Raw genomic sequence first — 14,644 nt, 5'->3', positions numbered from 1 at the left:
CATTCTTCAATAGATGTTATGTGTGCCTGTAGTGTTAGTTAGGTCGTTGTTTACAGAAAGTATACATGTGTCATAAGCGTATATTTTTCAAATATTAAAATAAAATAAATTCGTGCCACTAAAACCCACTAAAGGTCAGGGGTCCATTACTTTGTAAGGAAGTACTGTTACTAGGCCACCGGTTTTGGAAGTAATTTGTTCAGAATCTCCCTGGACCGCCAGATTATTATCTAATTAAGGATACCCGCTTCGTGAGGTTGGGTGGACCACGCAGGACTTTAGTCTAACAGAAAATAATTCCCTGCTGAAATCGGACTCGAACCCATGTCCTTGGAGTTAACACAGTGCCTTACGACTGAGGTGCCACTGATGTATTAATGTTACAAATTCAACTATAAACATTTATTATTGTAGGATTTAGGTGCTTTATACACATTTTGGATTTTTACTGCACGATTCTGGGCGAATTTATTGTACGTGTTTCGGTTTTTAATTCCACAATCCTTGATATCTAATCATAATGATTACCTCAGGTTGGTGGAGAACCATTGTTGGAAAAAAGAAGGTCTTCTCCTGAAAATCAAGTTGTTCTGCAAAGCGCGAGACTCTTTAAACAAAAGTTTTATTTTAGTTTAGCCTCCTCGAATAAAGTCCCTTAACGGAATTACCTTCACTTGGGATATAAGGATATTAATCCACCCCTCCTCTCTCATCTCCCCTTGTAACTCCTCGGCGGGTACAAAAAGTCCTTAATACGCGCCCTTCTTTGAAGGTGCCTCTCTCGAACAATTTGTAAAGTACGTTCCACACTCTCCAGTGTCAAATATGATTTTAATATTCAATAAGCCTTGTCGGGTCATTTCATTTCCCGATTTTCATAAAAGAGGTATTGTATGTTTCATATTTGAAATAAATAAGTGTATAGAATTTATTTATTAAAATTATTTCCTTTTATTATAGAATTTGAATTGCTTAAATCATACTAAGTGACTGATCGGTATTTATAGTCTTTACTCTCAGCCCTAGTATCCTGAAGTGGTTTAGGTAACACAAGCAAACGCTCATTAATTGCAATAAAAAACTCACCTACAAAGTCTGTCCCTCAATATTCATTTTTTTAATCAAGTTGCAATTTAAATTTCATAAAATCATAAAATTCCATCACCTTTACTCTCCGTCGTAAACCTCTACCCGCCTGTCTTACAGTATCCTTTCTAAATAGTCCACTAACGCCTGTTGACCAGATTCGATACTTAGTTCTCCATCTAGACAAGAGACTTATTTGGAATCCACACACAAGACTGAAACGACAAGAAACTGCTCGTAGATTCCGATTGCTACACTTACTTGACAAACGCTCTAAACTTCCCATTCACTACAAAAAATTAGTATACATTACATTAATCAGACCAATTTGGACATATGGAATTGAGCTCTGGAGCTCTACCAAACCATCAAATCTCTCCCGCATCCAATCCTTACAATCTAGAATCCTACGTAAAATCCTTGATGCTCCTTATTACGTTACAAATAAACTCATTCACAAAGACCTTAACATCCCATTTCTTGCAGATTTGGCCCAAAACAAATGCGTCTTTTCATTCCAAACTCCTAAACCATCCTAACTCATTAATTCTTAATTCTTCATCCTTAACAATCCCTGATAATCTCCTAATTTCCTTATTTCCTTTCCTCCTATTTTAAATTTCCTCCTTCTAATTTAAATTAATGTTTGAAGTACCACCAATGGGTGGTTCCTTCCCAAGATTTTCAAGTGTAAATGAAACAAACAACATATTTACTTATTGTATTTATTATTTGTACAGTTGTAGATCAGATTAAATAAATTTAAGCTCTTTTAATTCTAAAAAAAAAATTCTACCGAAAATATGACCAAACCTGACTAAAATACGTTATAATGTGTATTTTAAAATTCAAAAATACAGATTTTAATATTAATTACTATTATTTAGATATTTTATTCATCGGTTTTATCTGTATTTACTATACAAGGTGTACCATTAATAAGAGGTCATATTGTGGGAGCAGATACTATACCTTAAGTGGAACAAAATAGTATAAATGACCCATAATTCGATTCTCAACGGAATGAGATTAAAATCAGTTTTTGTGTTTTTAGCTATTATCCATGGTTTTCTCAGAAAAACTCAATAAATATGCTTTAATTGATCAGATATCCCAACTGTACGTTTCTAGCGTAAGAAAAATACCATTAAAGATACTGGTATTTGTAAGACGATGGCTACGTATCTACGTATATTACTCTACGTTTAACGTTTATTACTTCGTTCTTATGAACTGTCTGTCCTAAAATTTTCTTCACGATACTGTCTACAATGGCATATCCAGGATCAAAACTAGGGGGGATGGCAAGTTACCGTCAATTAGTGAGGGGGGAGGGGAGGCAAACTAGTCAATAACGCCGTTTAGGCGCTTTTTAAATAATACTCGATTTAACTATCTTATGTCTCCTCTTCCCGTTTGAAGCAAATATTTCAAAAGTGATATAGAACCATCGCTACCTGGGGGTATTAGTACCACCACCAGCCGGAATGGTCCCTCTCCATTCTATGCAAGCCCCCAACTAGTATGTTACCAATGCCTAGAGCGGACCCTGTAACTCAACTTATACTGCCATACGGCAAACAAAGTCAATATGTGATCTGTATATATACTATGTATTATCATATATTTGTAAATGTAATTATATATAAATAAAGAGGATTTGATAATAAAAAAAGGAGTATTAGTGGTTTAGAACGCTCAGCTATCGGCTAGTGGAACCAGCGGAACGGTCGCTCCCCGTCCCAATAATCCACTAGCGTAAGCCAACCAAGTTACAACCTTCATTGGACACCTCACCTAACCTTATAATGCCAAAAGGAATCCAAGGTATCCTTAACACCCAGCCATACATATAGCATACCTCCTATATGCATGTACCAAATATTCATTAACATCATTACAGGAGGGTATAAAAAAAAGAAAAAAAAAGGTATTAGTGGGGCCGGTCCGGTCAGGAAGGATGGCATTTCAGCACGGAAAAAGATAATAAATGATTGTCACAGAGCTTTAGTAGTAATTATAATTAGTAGTTGCTTGAAAATTTCTATTTATTTTTTTTTTTATTTTATTTATTTGTTGATATTTACAACTGTATAAAAAAATACAACCAGTAAATTTGATCATAATGACATATGGTATGATACAGGATGTAGAGAAACTACCCAGTAGTAGAACTCTAAAACAGTTTACAATACAAGGTCACGAGGACATCTTCTTTTCAGGCGCCTTGGAGGATTGCCAGGAATGGAAGAGGAAGCAAGGTTAGAAACGAGTGGGTTTGGGTGGTTAGGGAGTTTATTATGGAAGGAATAATATCGGGTTCGGGCTAGATCGGTTACATAAGGAACATTTAGGTCTTTATGGATGGTTTTATTAGTAGCTTGAAAAATAAAACATTTTTTATTAAATTAATAATTTTTTCAATCCTAAGGGGCGCAGCGGCCCCCTCCTGCCCCCTCTAGGTGCGCTCATGACGGCCTATCTAACGTAAGAAGTTTTTCAAATCGAACAGGTACTTCTTTCTATAAGCGCTATAAAAGAAGCAAACTTTTCTTATACATTAACATGGGATTACATCAATTGTTTACCAATTTAGTACTATAACGTATTTTAATGCTACAGTTTTTGCATTATCCAGAGGTATATATGACAATATCCTTGTCCACTGGAGGGTGGGTGAGAAAGGATGAAGGAGAGAGAGATAGAGGAAATAACGTGAAGAGAGTGGATATAACCTCGTGCGGTTGCACAGAGCAATGAGTTTAATTTGGTCTGGGAGGAAGCAGGTAAAAATAAAACGAGGCTACGTGAGGTTCAGGTACTTGCTCATATCAGTAACCGGTTTATTGATAGCTTTACGGCCCCAACCGGTTTCTACTGCCGTCCAACGAAGTTTAATCAGACAGAAGATGAAAAGGGTTCTGTATATTTGTTGTTTGGATGAAAAGTTATCAAACTTTTCGACCTTCTAATTTCTGAAAGAAAATCCAAGAAAGTATCATATTGTATAATTTATTTTCTAATACTTAAAATATTTATTTTTAGGGGGAATTGAGTAGCTCAGTTATAGTTATTTTTTCTGTTATGGTGGCTTTGAGTGAACCCTGTAGGTTCGGGTGCTCACCCAAATATAAAGTGGATGCCCTTAATTAGGGAATATTCTGGTGGCTGAGCGTGATCTTGAGCAAATAAGCTCCTTGCACAAGCGTTGTTCAAGATACAGCATTTTCTAACTTAGTTCTAGCCCTTCATGGATTTTAGTGTCACTTCGATTTTTTTTTAATATGTATTTTTACGCGTTATTCAATTGAAGGATATTGGATATACATGATATTTTAGCGAATTTGTAAAGGATAAAGGATAAAGAAAGCAGATTTTATAAATAAAGATTTTTTTAAAAATATTTTCTAGTAAAAAACTATAAACTTTAACTTTCTGATATTTATCTATGAAAATATTTAGATATATTCATTTAACCATTGCCAATTTCCAACCATTAAACAAATTACTGGAATAGTTAAAACAAAAAAAGAGTTTTCACTATAAAAACGAACATATGAAAATTCTTGAATACAAATTAATGAATATAATTGAACTATATTTTTTTGCAAGAATAAAATATTGTAAAGGTAAGAATTATACAAAATAAATTATTTAAAAAATATTAAAAACATATACCGTTCAAGTAACTAATGAAATAAACATAAACGATGAGTAATTTATTTAATATAACAAAATATGTAAATGATGTCTAAAAATAATGAAAGCAATTTAAATCAAAATTAAAAGAAAACAATAATATATATTGGTTTCTAAAAAAAAAAACAATATATATGATCCAATAGACAAGATTGAAAATGGAATATATATCCATATAGCCTCCATCTTCTTTGCAAAAAAATGTTAAATGAAGCTTACGACTTTAAAGTTACGTAATAAATGAAAATAAAATAAAAAAACCAACAAGAAGACGTACTTTACTACTACATTTTGAGGTCACAGAATTTTAATTTATAATATTTATAAAGCCAAAATAGACGCAGATCGATTATAAATTTGCAGTTAATTAAGTTTCTTTGAATAATTAAAAAAACGATTACACAACCTCTCAGCTCTGAGATAATTATAATTCATGATTGATTATAACTTTTTTGAAAGCTAAATTTTCAAAATTGGATTTAAAATTATGCACAAATTGTAGCAATATTCATAAAGTTTTTACTCGAGATTAGAGAGCATGTAAATTTAATCTGGTTTAAATCGGATTTCCCTAAGTGATAGAGAACATTATTTCCCTAAACATTTATGCAAAACAAATGTATGAGCTACAGAAATATATTAGCATATTAAAGGCGAACGAACCAAGTTCATCGTTCAATTATTACAGTTTTCTTTTCAATTGAATGATATTTTAAACTTATAAATTTTTAACAATTTTAATTCATAACAATCATAACGTTACAAATTATTACACCATGGTTTATTATTTTAACTAATTATATCAGTGAATTACAAATTATACAATATCTGTAAACAAAAGAAAATAGTCCGGGGAAGAAACAAACTCAAATAGAATTAACAATGTAATATGAGCATACGTTTCCCTCCACTTTAAAGGACATCATCAGGGCTAAAAATGACACAGACAACCAAAATAATGTAAACAATTAAGTCAATATATAACATAAAATAAAATAAAACTAAGATGGTTCTAAATATCAATATAAAAAAATTTATGCAGTATATTTTACTCTAAAATTTTCTAATATTATCTTTACTTTAATATCATTGTCAAACCATCAAATTCTTCCCGCGTCCAATCGTTACAATCCAAAATCCTACGTAAAATCATTGATGCTCCTTATTACGTCACAAATAAACTCATTCATAAAGACCTTAACATCCCATTCGTTGCAGATTTGACCCAAATCAGATATGCGTCTTTTTATTCCAAACTCATTAACCATCCTAACCCATTAATTCTTAATCTTTCATCCTTAACAATCCCTGATAATCCTCTGAGGCGTCTGAAAAGAAGATGGCCACGGGACCTTCTAGTTTAAATTAATGTTTGAAGTACCACCAATGGGTGGTTCCTTCCCAAGATTCTCAAGTGTATATGAAACATACTACATACTTACTCTATTATTTTGTACAGTAGTAAATTACAATAAATAAATAATTAGAAAAAAAAATATCATTGTATATCTTTTTTTCTTTCAAGTAAATACCTTACTTGTTCATTTTTATATAAAGTTTCACATATTTTAAATCATATATAGTTTATATATAAGAAGATGGTCAGGGTTGCGGTCAAAAGTGAAACAAAAATAGTTTACAACTATTTATTTTCCGACGTTTCGTCCCACTTTGCAGGGATTCATCAGGGCTGCTCAAATGAATCGGTTGAACAGTTATAGCACTATAGACGTGAGTCAACCCTGTTGGATCTTGAGTCCTCCTGGGGTCCATCCAGCATTATAAATTGGGTACTCCTAATTGGTTAAAAATCTAAAAAATGACTATATCACCTCCTTGCACAACCATTGGTCTAGTCCCTGTTCAACCGATTCATTTGAGCAGCCCTGATGAAGCCCTTCACTTTTGATCATTTTCTAATATATCAATTTTTGCGGTCAACTATATATACATATATACATATATAGTTTACTTTTATTTCATAATATCTATTATCTTACTTTGTTGCATTATTTTGTATTTTTTTTTTAGCCCTGATAACGCCCGGCGAAACATTGGCCCACACTGAACAGTTTAATTACTATTTAAGTCCAATAGAGTATTTCTGTCTTAATAATGTTTCGATTAAGACGTTATGGGCTCGGGTCATGCTAACAAGGAAGAGGATAGAAATATTTTTTTCCATAAAAGAATTTTCGGTCGTGTTAGAGAAGGCGGCGTATGGAGAAAGAAGAATGTGAATGTGGGAGTTTACAAAGGGGTTTCCAACCCCCAGGTTTGGGATACAGTATATCTTTTTTTTATTTATATCCTTTGGGGACAAAGTGTGAGCGTGGTAATGCCGGATTCAAATCAGGCTGGGAAGAAGATTGTTTCCTCTTACACTGTAGACGTGAGTCAACCCTGTTGGTTCTTGAGTTCTCCTGGGGTCCATCCAGTATTATATATTGGGTACCTCTAATTGGTTAAAAATCTAAAAAATGACCAAATCACCTCCTTGCACAACTTCCTTACAAAGTACTGAACCCATAACCCTTCATGGGTTGTAGATTTAGATATTTTAATGTTATCACTTATAAATGAACAATATAATATAAGGCAATCCACAGTGAAACAGTATTATTAAAATTAATTTAATTAAATCTGTACCACTATTACTTATAAAGGGTCAGGGGTTCAGTACTGTATAAGGAAGTACTGTGACTAGACCAACGGCTGTTCAAGGAGGTGATTTGATCCTAATCACGCTCGACTTAAGAGGCTGGGTGAACCTCAGAAGGGCACCAAGAACCAGCAGGAGTTGACTCACGGCTACAGTGTAACAGAAAACTATTTTCGAGCCTTACCCAGTGGCTACCCGGACTCCCGAAACAATATTGTAGTTTTAACAAATTAAATCATCCCTTAATATTACTGGGGATATAAAATAAAACAATTTTTTTTTAAATGAATAAAAATTCTTAATTACAAGCATATAAATGATTTTTTCACTCCATTTTTCCTAAACATTTCTCTAATCCAAACTTTTCAATAATCCGAACACCCCCTTGGAGCAATTATTTCAGATTAATGAAATTAAACTGTACACACATTTGTTATATTTTATTATAAAATAGGAAGGAACAAAATTTATAATATATATATTGAAGAAATTCTCGATGAGGATTATAGATATGAGATAGGAAATATGGAATACCAAGTTGTTAACTATATATTATAGTTTGCATTAGAACGATACATCATGCAACTCGAACACAATAAACTAGTTTACTTAAAGTTGGTGATTGATCCGCGACCGGTCCCGAACGACCACTCTCTCACTCTCCCACCCCAGGCCAAGATCCAACAATTAAAAGGCCATTAATAACCCCGAGTCGCCCGGCCTCATGAATAAAGAAATAATAACTTTATTTCCGGCTAATTTATTTCCTCTCACCTCCGCCCTTGCCATTGTCATGTAAATCCTTAGCTAATTGACTCGCTCTAGAATCAAATTCCTCTTGGGGGGGGGGGATTATAATTCCTCCTATTTAAAAACAAATCGTTTTATTTTTCATCCCCGAAACTCCTTTAGTTAATCCAAGAGTAGAAAACTCAAATAAAAACTAGTTTTTATTTTTATTCAAACCCTGGAGTTCGAGTCCTCTTATAAGGCCGAAAAGGCAGAAAACTGCTCGTCGATTTGGACTGTTACTAGGAAAACGGTCTAAGCTTCCTACTAATTACAATAGACTCATTTATATGATTATAATAAGGCCTATTTGAACTTACGGAGATGAGATTTTGGGATCCTTTAGTCCATCGAATTCCTCTCGTATCCGAAATCAGGACCTCAATTCTCCATATGCTGTCTATTTGGCCAGGACTAGATACCCATTCTTCCATGATAAATTTTCCTTCACCCAAACCCACATTTTTCTAACCTGGTTCCCCCTTCATTAACTGATAATCCTCCTGGGGGGCTAAAGAGAAGATGGTCTCTGGATCATCTCTAGAAATGTTTTTGGAACATTAATCTCAATATATCTGTATTATTTGAAGGTCATCATTATAATCATTTTATCCCCTTTACCGCTTGCGCAGAGTGGGGTCACGATTTGTAGAGTCTGACTAGATGATGAGGTTTACCTGGGCTTCTTTCTTCCAAGTGAGTCTCATACGTCTTCCTGGCAATTCCTTCTTGGTCCATCCTAAGCAGGTGTCCGAACCACCCTAGCATGTGCTTCTCTAGGATGCTCCCTGAAATCCCAGACTAGTCCGTATAGTGCTGTTCTGTACCCTAACTCGTCGTGTCCTTCCTTCCACCTTACGAAGATAACGCATCTCCATAAATTGGATCCGACTCTTATGTTTCGAGCTAAGGGTCCACGTTAGTTCATCTTCAGTCATTGTCCTATAGATATTTTTTAATTTTATTTATTTTATGTAATTTGCAACTGTACAAAATAATACAATAAGTAAATATGTTGTATGTTTCAAATACACTTGAAAATCTTGGGAAGGAACCACCCATCGGTGGTACTTCAAACATTAACTTAAATTAGAAGGTCCCGTGGCCATCTTCTTTTCAGACGCCTCGGAGAATGGTTAAAGAGTTTGGAATGAAAAGCCGCATATCTGTTTTGGGCCAATTCTGCATCGAATGGGACGTTAACGTCTTTGTGAATGAGTTTATTTGTGACCTAATGAGGAGCATCAAGGATTTTATGTAGGATTTTGGATTGTAAGGATTGGATGCGGGAGGAATTTCATGGTTTGGGAAGGAATATCTAAAATTAAATTTACTTGTTGTAAATTTCAACGAATAAATTCCAAAAAAAAAATAAATAAATAAGAAAAAGTTTTGATTGATAACACTCGACATTCATCTTAAATATACGATTCTTAAATAGTTTCTGTAATTCGAAAATCAACTAGTCATCTCTTTTTAGTGAGGGTCCCCCGAGGCCCGATTCATTTAACCCAGCAATGAAATTGCGATTCTAAGACGAACTAATTAGGTAAATAATTGAATAACAAATTTTACCAATTATTTCGAAATAATGCGAGAAACAAAATATGCAACATTAAAGTATTAATTAAATTAATAGAATTACCATGATTCAGTGATTCGGTAAAGTAGGATGTTAGCCGTAAACCGCTGTACCCCTCCCTCCCCCTCAAAAAAAATTTTTTTTTCCTTCAAATTATGCCAAAACTCCAATATAGAACTGTATCTTTTTTTTTTAAATACTTTTTTATTTATTGATAGATATTACAATATGTCACACAGTTGTGGGCAATAGAGAATAGTGATAAATGATCTCATACCTACTAAAATAAAAAAATAAAAAAAAAATAAAAACTCTCTTAAAATATATACAAACAGAAGAATAAACAAAATGAACATAATCAAACTATCTGTATGAAAAATAAAAAAATAAAAGAGTCTCTGGTCACATTTACACTCTAAAATACAATATTTACACAATCGACCTGAGTATCCCTGAGCCCACTCTATCCCCTACGTGTGAAGGGTAGAGCAGAGCTCATAAGATCCCAGCGCATCCCTCTCGCCGCATCACTGGTAATGAGCCAGTGGAGGCTGAGCAAGTGCGCTAAAACCGCAAACACTCAACTTGAGTGGATTATCTGACCATTGGCCAGAGCGAGAACTATATCTGAGTCCAAACAAACCGAACAAATATTTCTAGCAGTGCTAAAGCGCTCATTGATTTAGGTGATAAAGTTACTAAGTTTCAGGATTTCTTCAAAGAATTACAAAATTTTAGATATTTTTTCGGGTTTTCACTGATAAATCCTAAACAGTGTACCATTGTATCATAACAATCGAGTCAGTAGCAAAACGTAATAAACCACGAGCTCTGGTTACTTGTCGATTTCATAGCGCTTGATTCATTATGGAAACCCAAGCAACAGCAACAGCCTGAATAGATTGGCTAAAAAATATCTCAGGCCTTCTATAATATATCTTTAGTACAATCTTATTTCCAGAAATATATTATCAACCTAATCTCATTTTTTTTTCTCCTGCAATTAATTATAAAAGTCTTTAATAGTTTTTATCATTCCATATTCTTTTATGATTAGGAATATATTCTGAATTATTTCAAATAAAGAAAGTACAGTTATTGCAATAAAACTATTTTGAAAATTATATATTTAAGCACTGTAGGGCAATTTCAATGAGGATAAGAGAGTTTTTATTTCACTTAATATTATTCACCATTTGATTGTACATTAAAGGAACAGGTACAATTAAAATCACTAGAGCCATAAAAAAAAACATAAAAAAAATTTATTGCAGTAACATCCGGGGCATATATAATGTATAAATACGTATTTTCATTACTATACATTTTTACACTATGCTTTACTGATCTTATAAGTACACAGACACATAAAACAATCAGTAAGACTTGTTTATTTAAACTCAGAAGACCTTAACATGTATTTGCCATTGAAAACTTGTATTGGAAATTTTCGCAATCGCCATATTTCCTACTCACTAATTTATATTGAGGCAAGTGAAAGGAAAAAATACACAACACATATATATAATAGAGAGAGCGAGGTGGCTCACTTGTAAACCACTGTGCTACTAACTCGAAGGATCTGGGATCGAATCCAGTTGTGAAAGATAATTATTTATTCTCTTAATATAGCCGTGGGTCAACACTGTGGGTTTGTTAGCTCTGTGGGGTCCATACAGGTATATACCTGTTATTGTGCAAAACCCCAGCAATCGATCTTGATTTAGACCAAATCACCTCCTTGTACATCCGTCTAGTAACATAACCTCCTTGCCAAGTACTGATCCATTTATGGGTTATAACTGATATACAGAATTAATATATAATAATGTAAGTATATGCCTGAATTAGTACTCCATGTAGCGATATATTTCAATTTTTATTCCATTCTTACTTTGAAGAATGTGTTTTTTTTTTGTTTTTTTTATGGTTAAACTGATACAATATGTAAAACCAACAGAAGTTTGCTGACATCCTGTTGTGTATCATTGTCCTACCACAAGCTTTTATTTCAACTTCACGACAGCTCGATGCACCTTAGTAGCAATAGAAGTCTACTAAATCAGTAAATTTCGTGTAACCGAGTTAAGTTACAGCCTTAGTACAGTGGAGGTACCAGAACGCGCAGACAAATTGTTGGGTTGGAAGCCCTAAAAAGGAACGGTACTTACCTGGTCCCTATAAAATGGCTCGGTGCGGGCACCCCTCACTTTATGGCTCGCTTTATTGCGGTCATAAAGCCATAAATTGTACATCCACCCATATCATTTTTCCTTTTCCTTTCACGGCCTGTTTCTCTTAAGCCATTATCCGCCTGCTCATAGCCTTATTTAATATTAAACAGTTCCATTGAAAAGTTTTGTGACGCTCTTTATCGTCGTTCAGGTCTTAGTAAATTCCTGCCAATATTGTCTTTGCAGCCCAAAATTAGTTTATGTTTAGTTTACTTTTCGTAATAATTGGTGTGAATAGATCGTAAATCGTAATAGCTCTGCATTTTATTTGAAAATTACATGTTATCAAACTAAATACACTCACCGAATTTTTCGTCACAAATATTTACAATTAAAATGCTTATTGTTTGTTACTTTAATCCATTTATTTACGAAAAAATATTTGGTTTTAAACTATAGTAAATGAATTTTGCGAGAAATAATTAGCTAAACTAATTCAATTTATTCTGAATCTGCCCGTAAGATTATGTGAGATTTTAGAAAATAATATAAGTTAGCCAATAGGACAGTGAATGTTAACTTTATTCGTATGAATATAGAAAGAATAATAATGAGACCATGACATAATATGTACAAATACTATCTACAGAATTCTATGTAAATCTGGTCTCCTAGTGTCCTTTGACAGTTCTATTCGACTGATGAACAATGTAGCAGTTAGAACTACCTAGTCTCATACATAAGGAGATATTTATGAAGTGAAATGAAAAAATAACTTTATTCTGGGACATATGTCCCTTAAGAATAATTACATGGTTCATGTAGTGAGATTTTTATCTGGCGAGCGTTTAAAAATTTTCAGATAGTAGAATGAAATTACATTGGTATATTGGCTTTACTACTGTTTAAAATGTTAATCAATACCTGCCTATTTATTTGATTACAAAGATGTGGAGGTTTGGTTATTCAATAAATGAAGGAATAGGTGTTGTTTAAAGGAGAGAATGTATGAGGACTGGCGAATGGAGATGGGAAGAGAATTCCAGAGGGAGGTTGCACGTATGACGAAGGATTTGCTAAAGAAGGAGGTTCTATAGAAGGGCATATATAAATTATTCGGATGGGATCTGGTGTTTAATGAGTGGATGGATGAACGAAGAGTGAGGAGATCTATGATATAGGTAGGTTTTTTGATGTTAAGAACTTGGAATAGAAAAACACCAAGGAGGTATTGCCTTCGAGAGTTTGGATTCTTCAACTAGTCCACTTCAACTCGGAATACCAGCCGGAGACTTGAGAGTGCCTAGGGAACCCAAAGATAAATCTTACAAAACAATTCATGAGTCTCTTCAGTCTCAACTCTAGTCCTGCAGATAGCCCTCCATACACCAAGGATCCGTAGTCGAAGTGGGGGAAGACGAGAGAGGATACTAGGAGCTGACGAGTGTTATGAGGAATGGAATTACGGAATTTTAGGAATTGTTTGAGTACAGTTATGGATTTGCATGTGATTTGGGAAATATGGTTATTCCAGGAGAGGTGTTGATCAAAGGTTACACCAAGGTTTTTTATTGTTGGATAGAAGTGAATCGGTTGGTTGTTAAGGAAAAGTAGAGGACAGTAAGGGAGGGTATGAAGTAGGCGCTTGGAACCGATAAGAATGGCCATTCGTTTTTTTGGCATTCAGCTTCAAATCATTGTTGGACGCCCATGTGTTAATGCTGTCAATATCTTCCTGTATCTTTTGGATGGCCTCAAGCATTTCGGAGGGATGGAAGGACAGATAGATTTGGAGATCGTCACCGTATAGGTTGTACTGTGCAAGGTGAATGGAATCAGGAAGATCATTAATATAAATGGAGAAAAGGGTTGGTGAAAGTGAGGAGCGCTACTTATGTGCAGTATAAGATGGTAAGGATATGAAAAACATATAGTAAGGGGAAGTATTGTCCTCTTAAATAATTAGAATTAGAATTCAATGTTCTAAAATCAATTTCTCTAATGTGATCATAAAACCAAGTTTTCCTAATGTATTCCATAGTTGTAGTTCGCGTACAGAAAAAAATAGTATTTGTATGAAATTATTTATAATTTGAGTAAAATGTAACTAATATGAATTGAAAAAAATAAAACAATAGTCAATGTTGAGGGTACTCACCTTCCAAAGAGCAGAGGAGCAGGAATAGCGATGGCAGAACCATAGTGACCGATGGAGATCAAGGGAATCGACTCCGGCACCTAAAAATTATATTATGCTTAAATTGAGTAAATATTTATTTTTTTATAAAATGAAATTTTTTTATAAAATCTTATAATAATCGGATCGAATCATAATCCAATCGTAGTTTGTTCCATTAGAACATAGTCTCGCAGACTCATGATCGGATAGTACTGTACCATTGTACCATAGGAACCATAAGAAGTGGTGAGAAGCAGAATCCAGAACGTACGCCAGTTGCAACATTGGGCGACGAGGCCAGGACGTGCCACATAACGTACCACATAACGTACCACATGACCAAAAAACGTAAAACAGTTGAGATAGTGTGAGACCTACTCCATTCATTCTGTTTTATATTAAGACGTACAAATTATTATTTTAACCCGTTAAAGGACTCATTTTTATAATTTTTAAAATTTATTATTTTTTGT

At 33.9% G+C, this 14,644-nt stretch overlaps 1 protein-coding gene across 1 annotated transcript in view; it reads right to left on the bottom strand.

Moving 5' to 3' along the window:
- The window catches only part of CARPB (Carbonic anhydrase-related protein B), a 359,623-nt gene that overhangs the window by 318,580 nt on the left and 26,399 nt on the right, over positions 1-14,644 (bottom strand). The window contains exon 2 of the mRNA XM_067052029.1: positions 14,151-14,230. Within this exon, the coding sequence (XP_066908130.1) occupies positions 14,151-14,193 (43 nt within the window). The 5' untranslated portion in view covers positions 14,194-14,230. The remainder of the gene's footprint in view (positions 1-14,150; positions 14,231-14,644) is intronic.

The sequence above is a fragment of the Halyomorpha halys genome, unplaced genomic scaffold (genome assembly GCF_000696795.3).
Source record: "Halyomorpha halys isolate HHAL.00 unplaced genomic scaffold, Hhal_1.1 Scaffold530.1, whole genome shotgun sequence".
Lineage (NCBI taxonomy): Eukaryota > Metazoa > Arthropoda > Insecta > Hemiptera > Pentatomidae > Halyomorpha > Halyomorpha halys.
The sequence above is the reverse complement of the archived record's forward strand: the minus strand, read 5'-3'. Positions and strand labels throughout refer to the sequence as shown.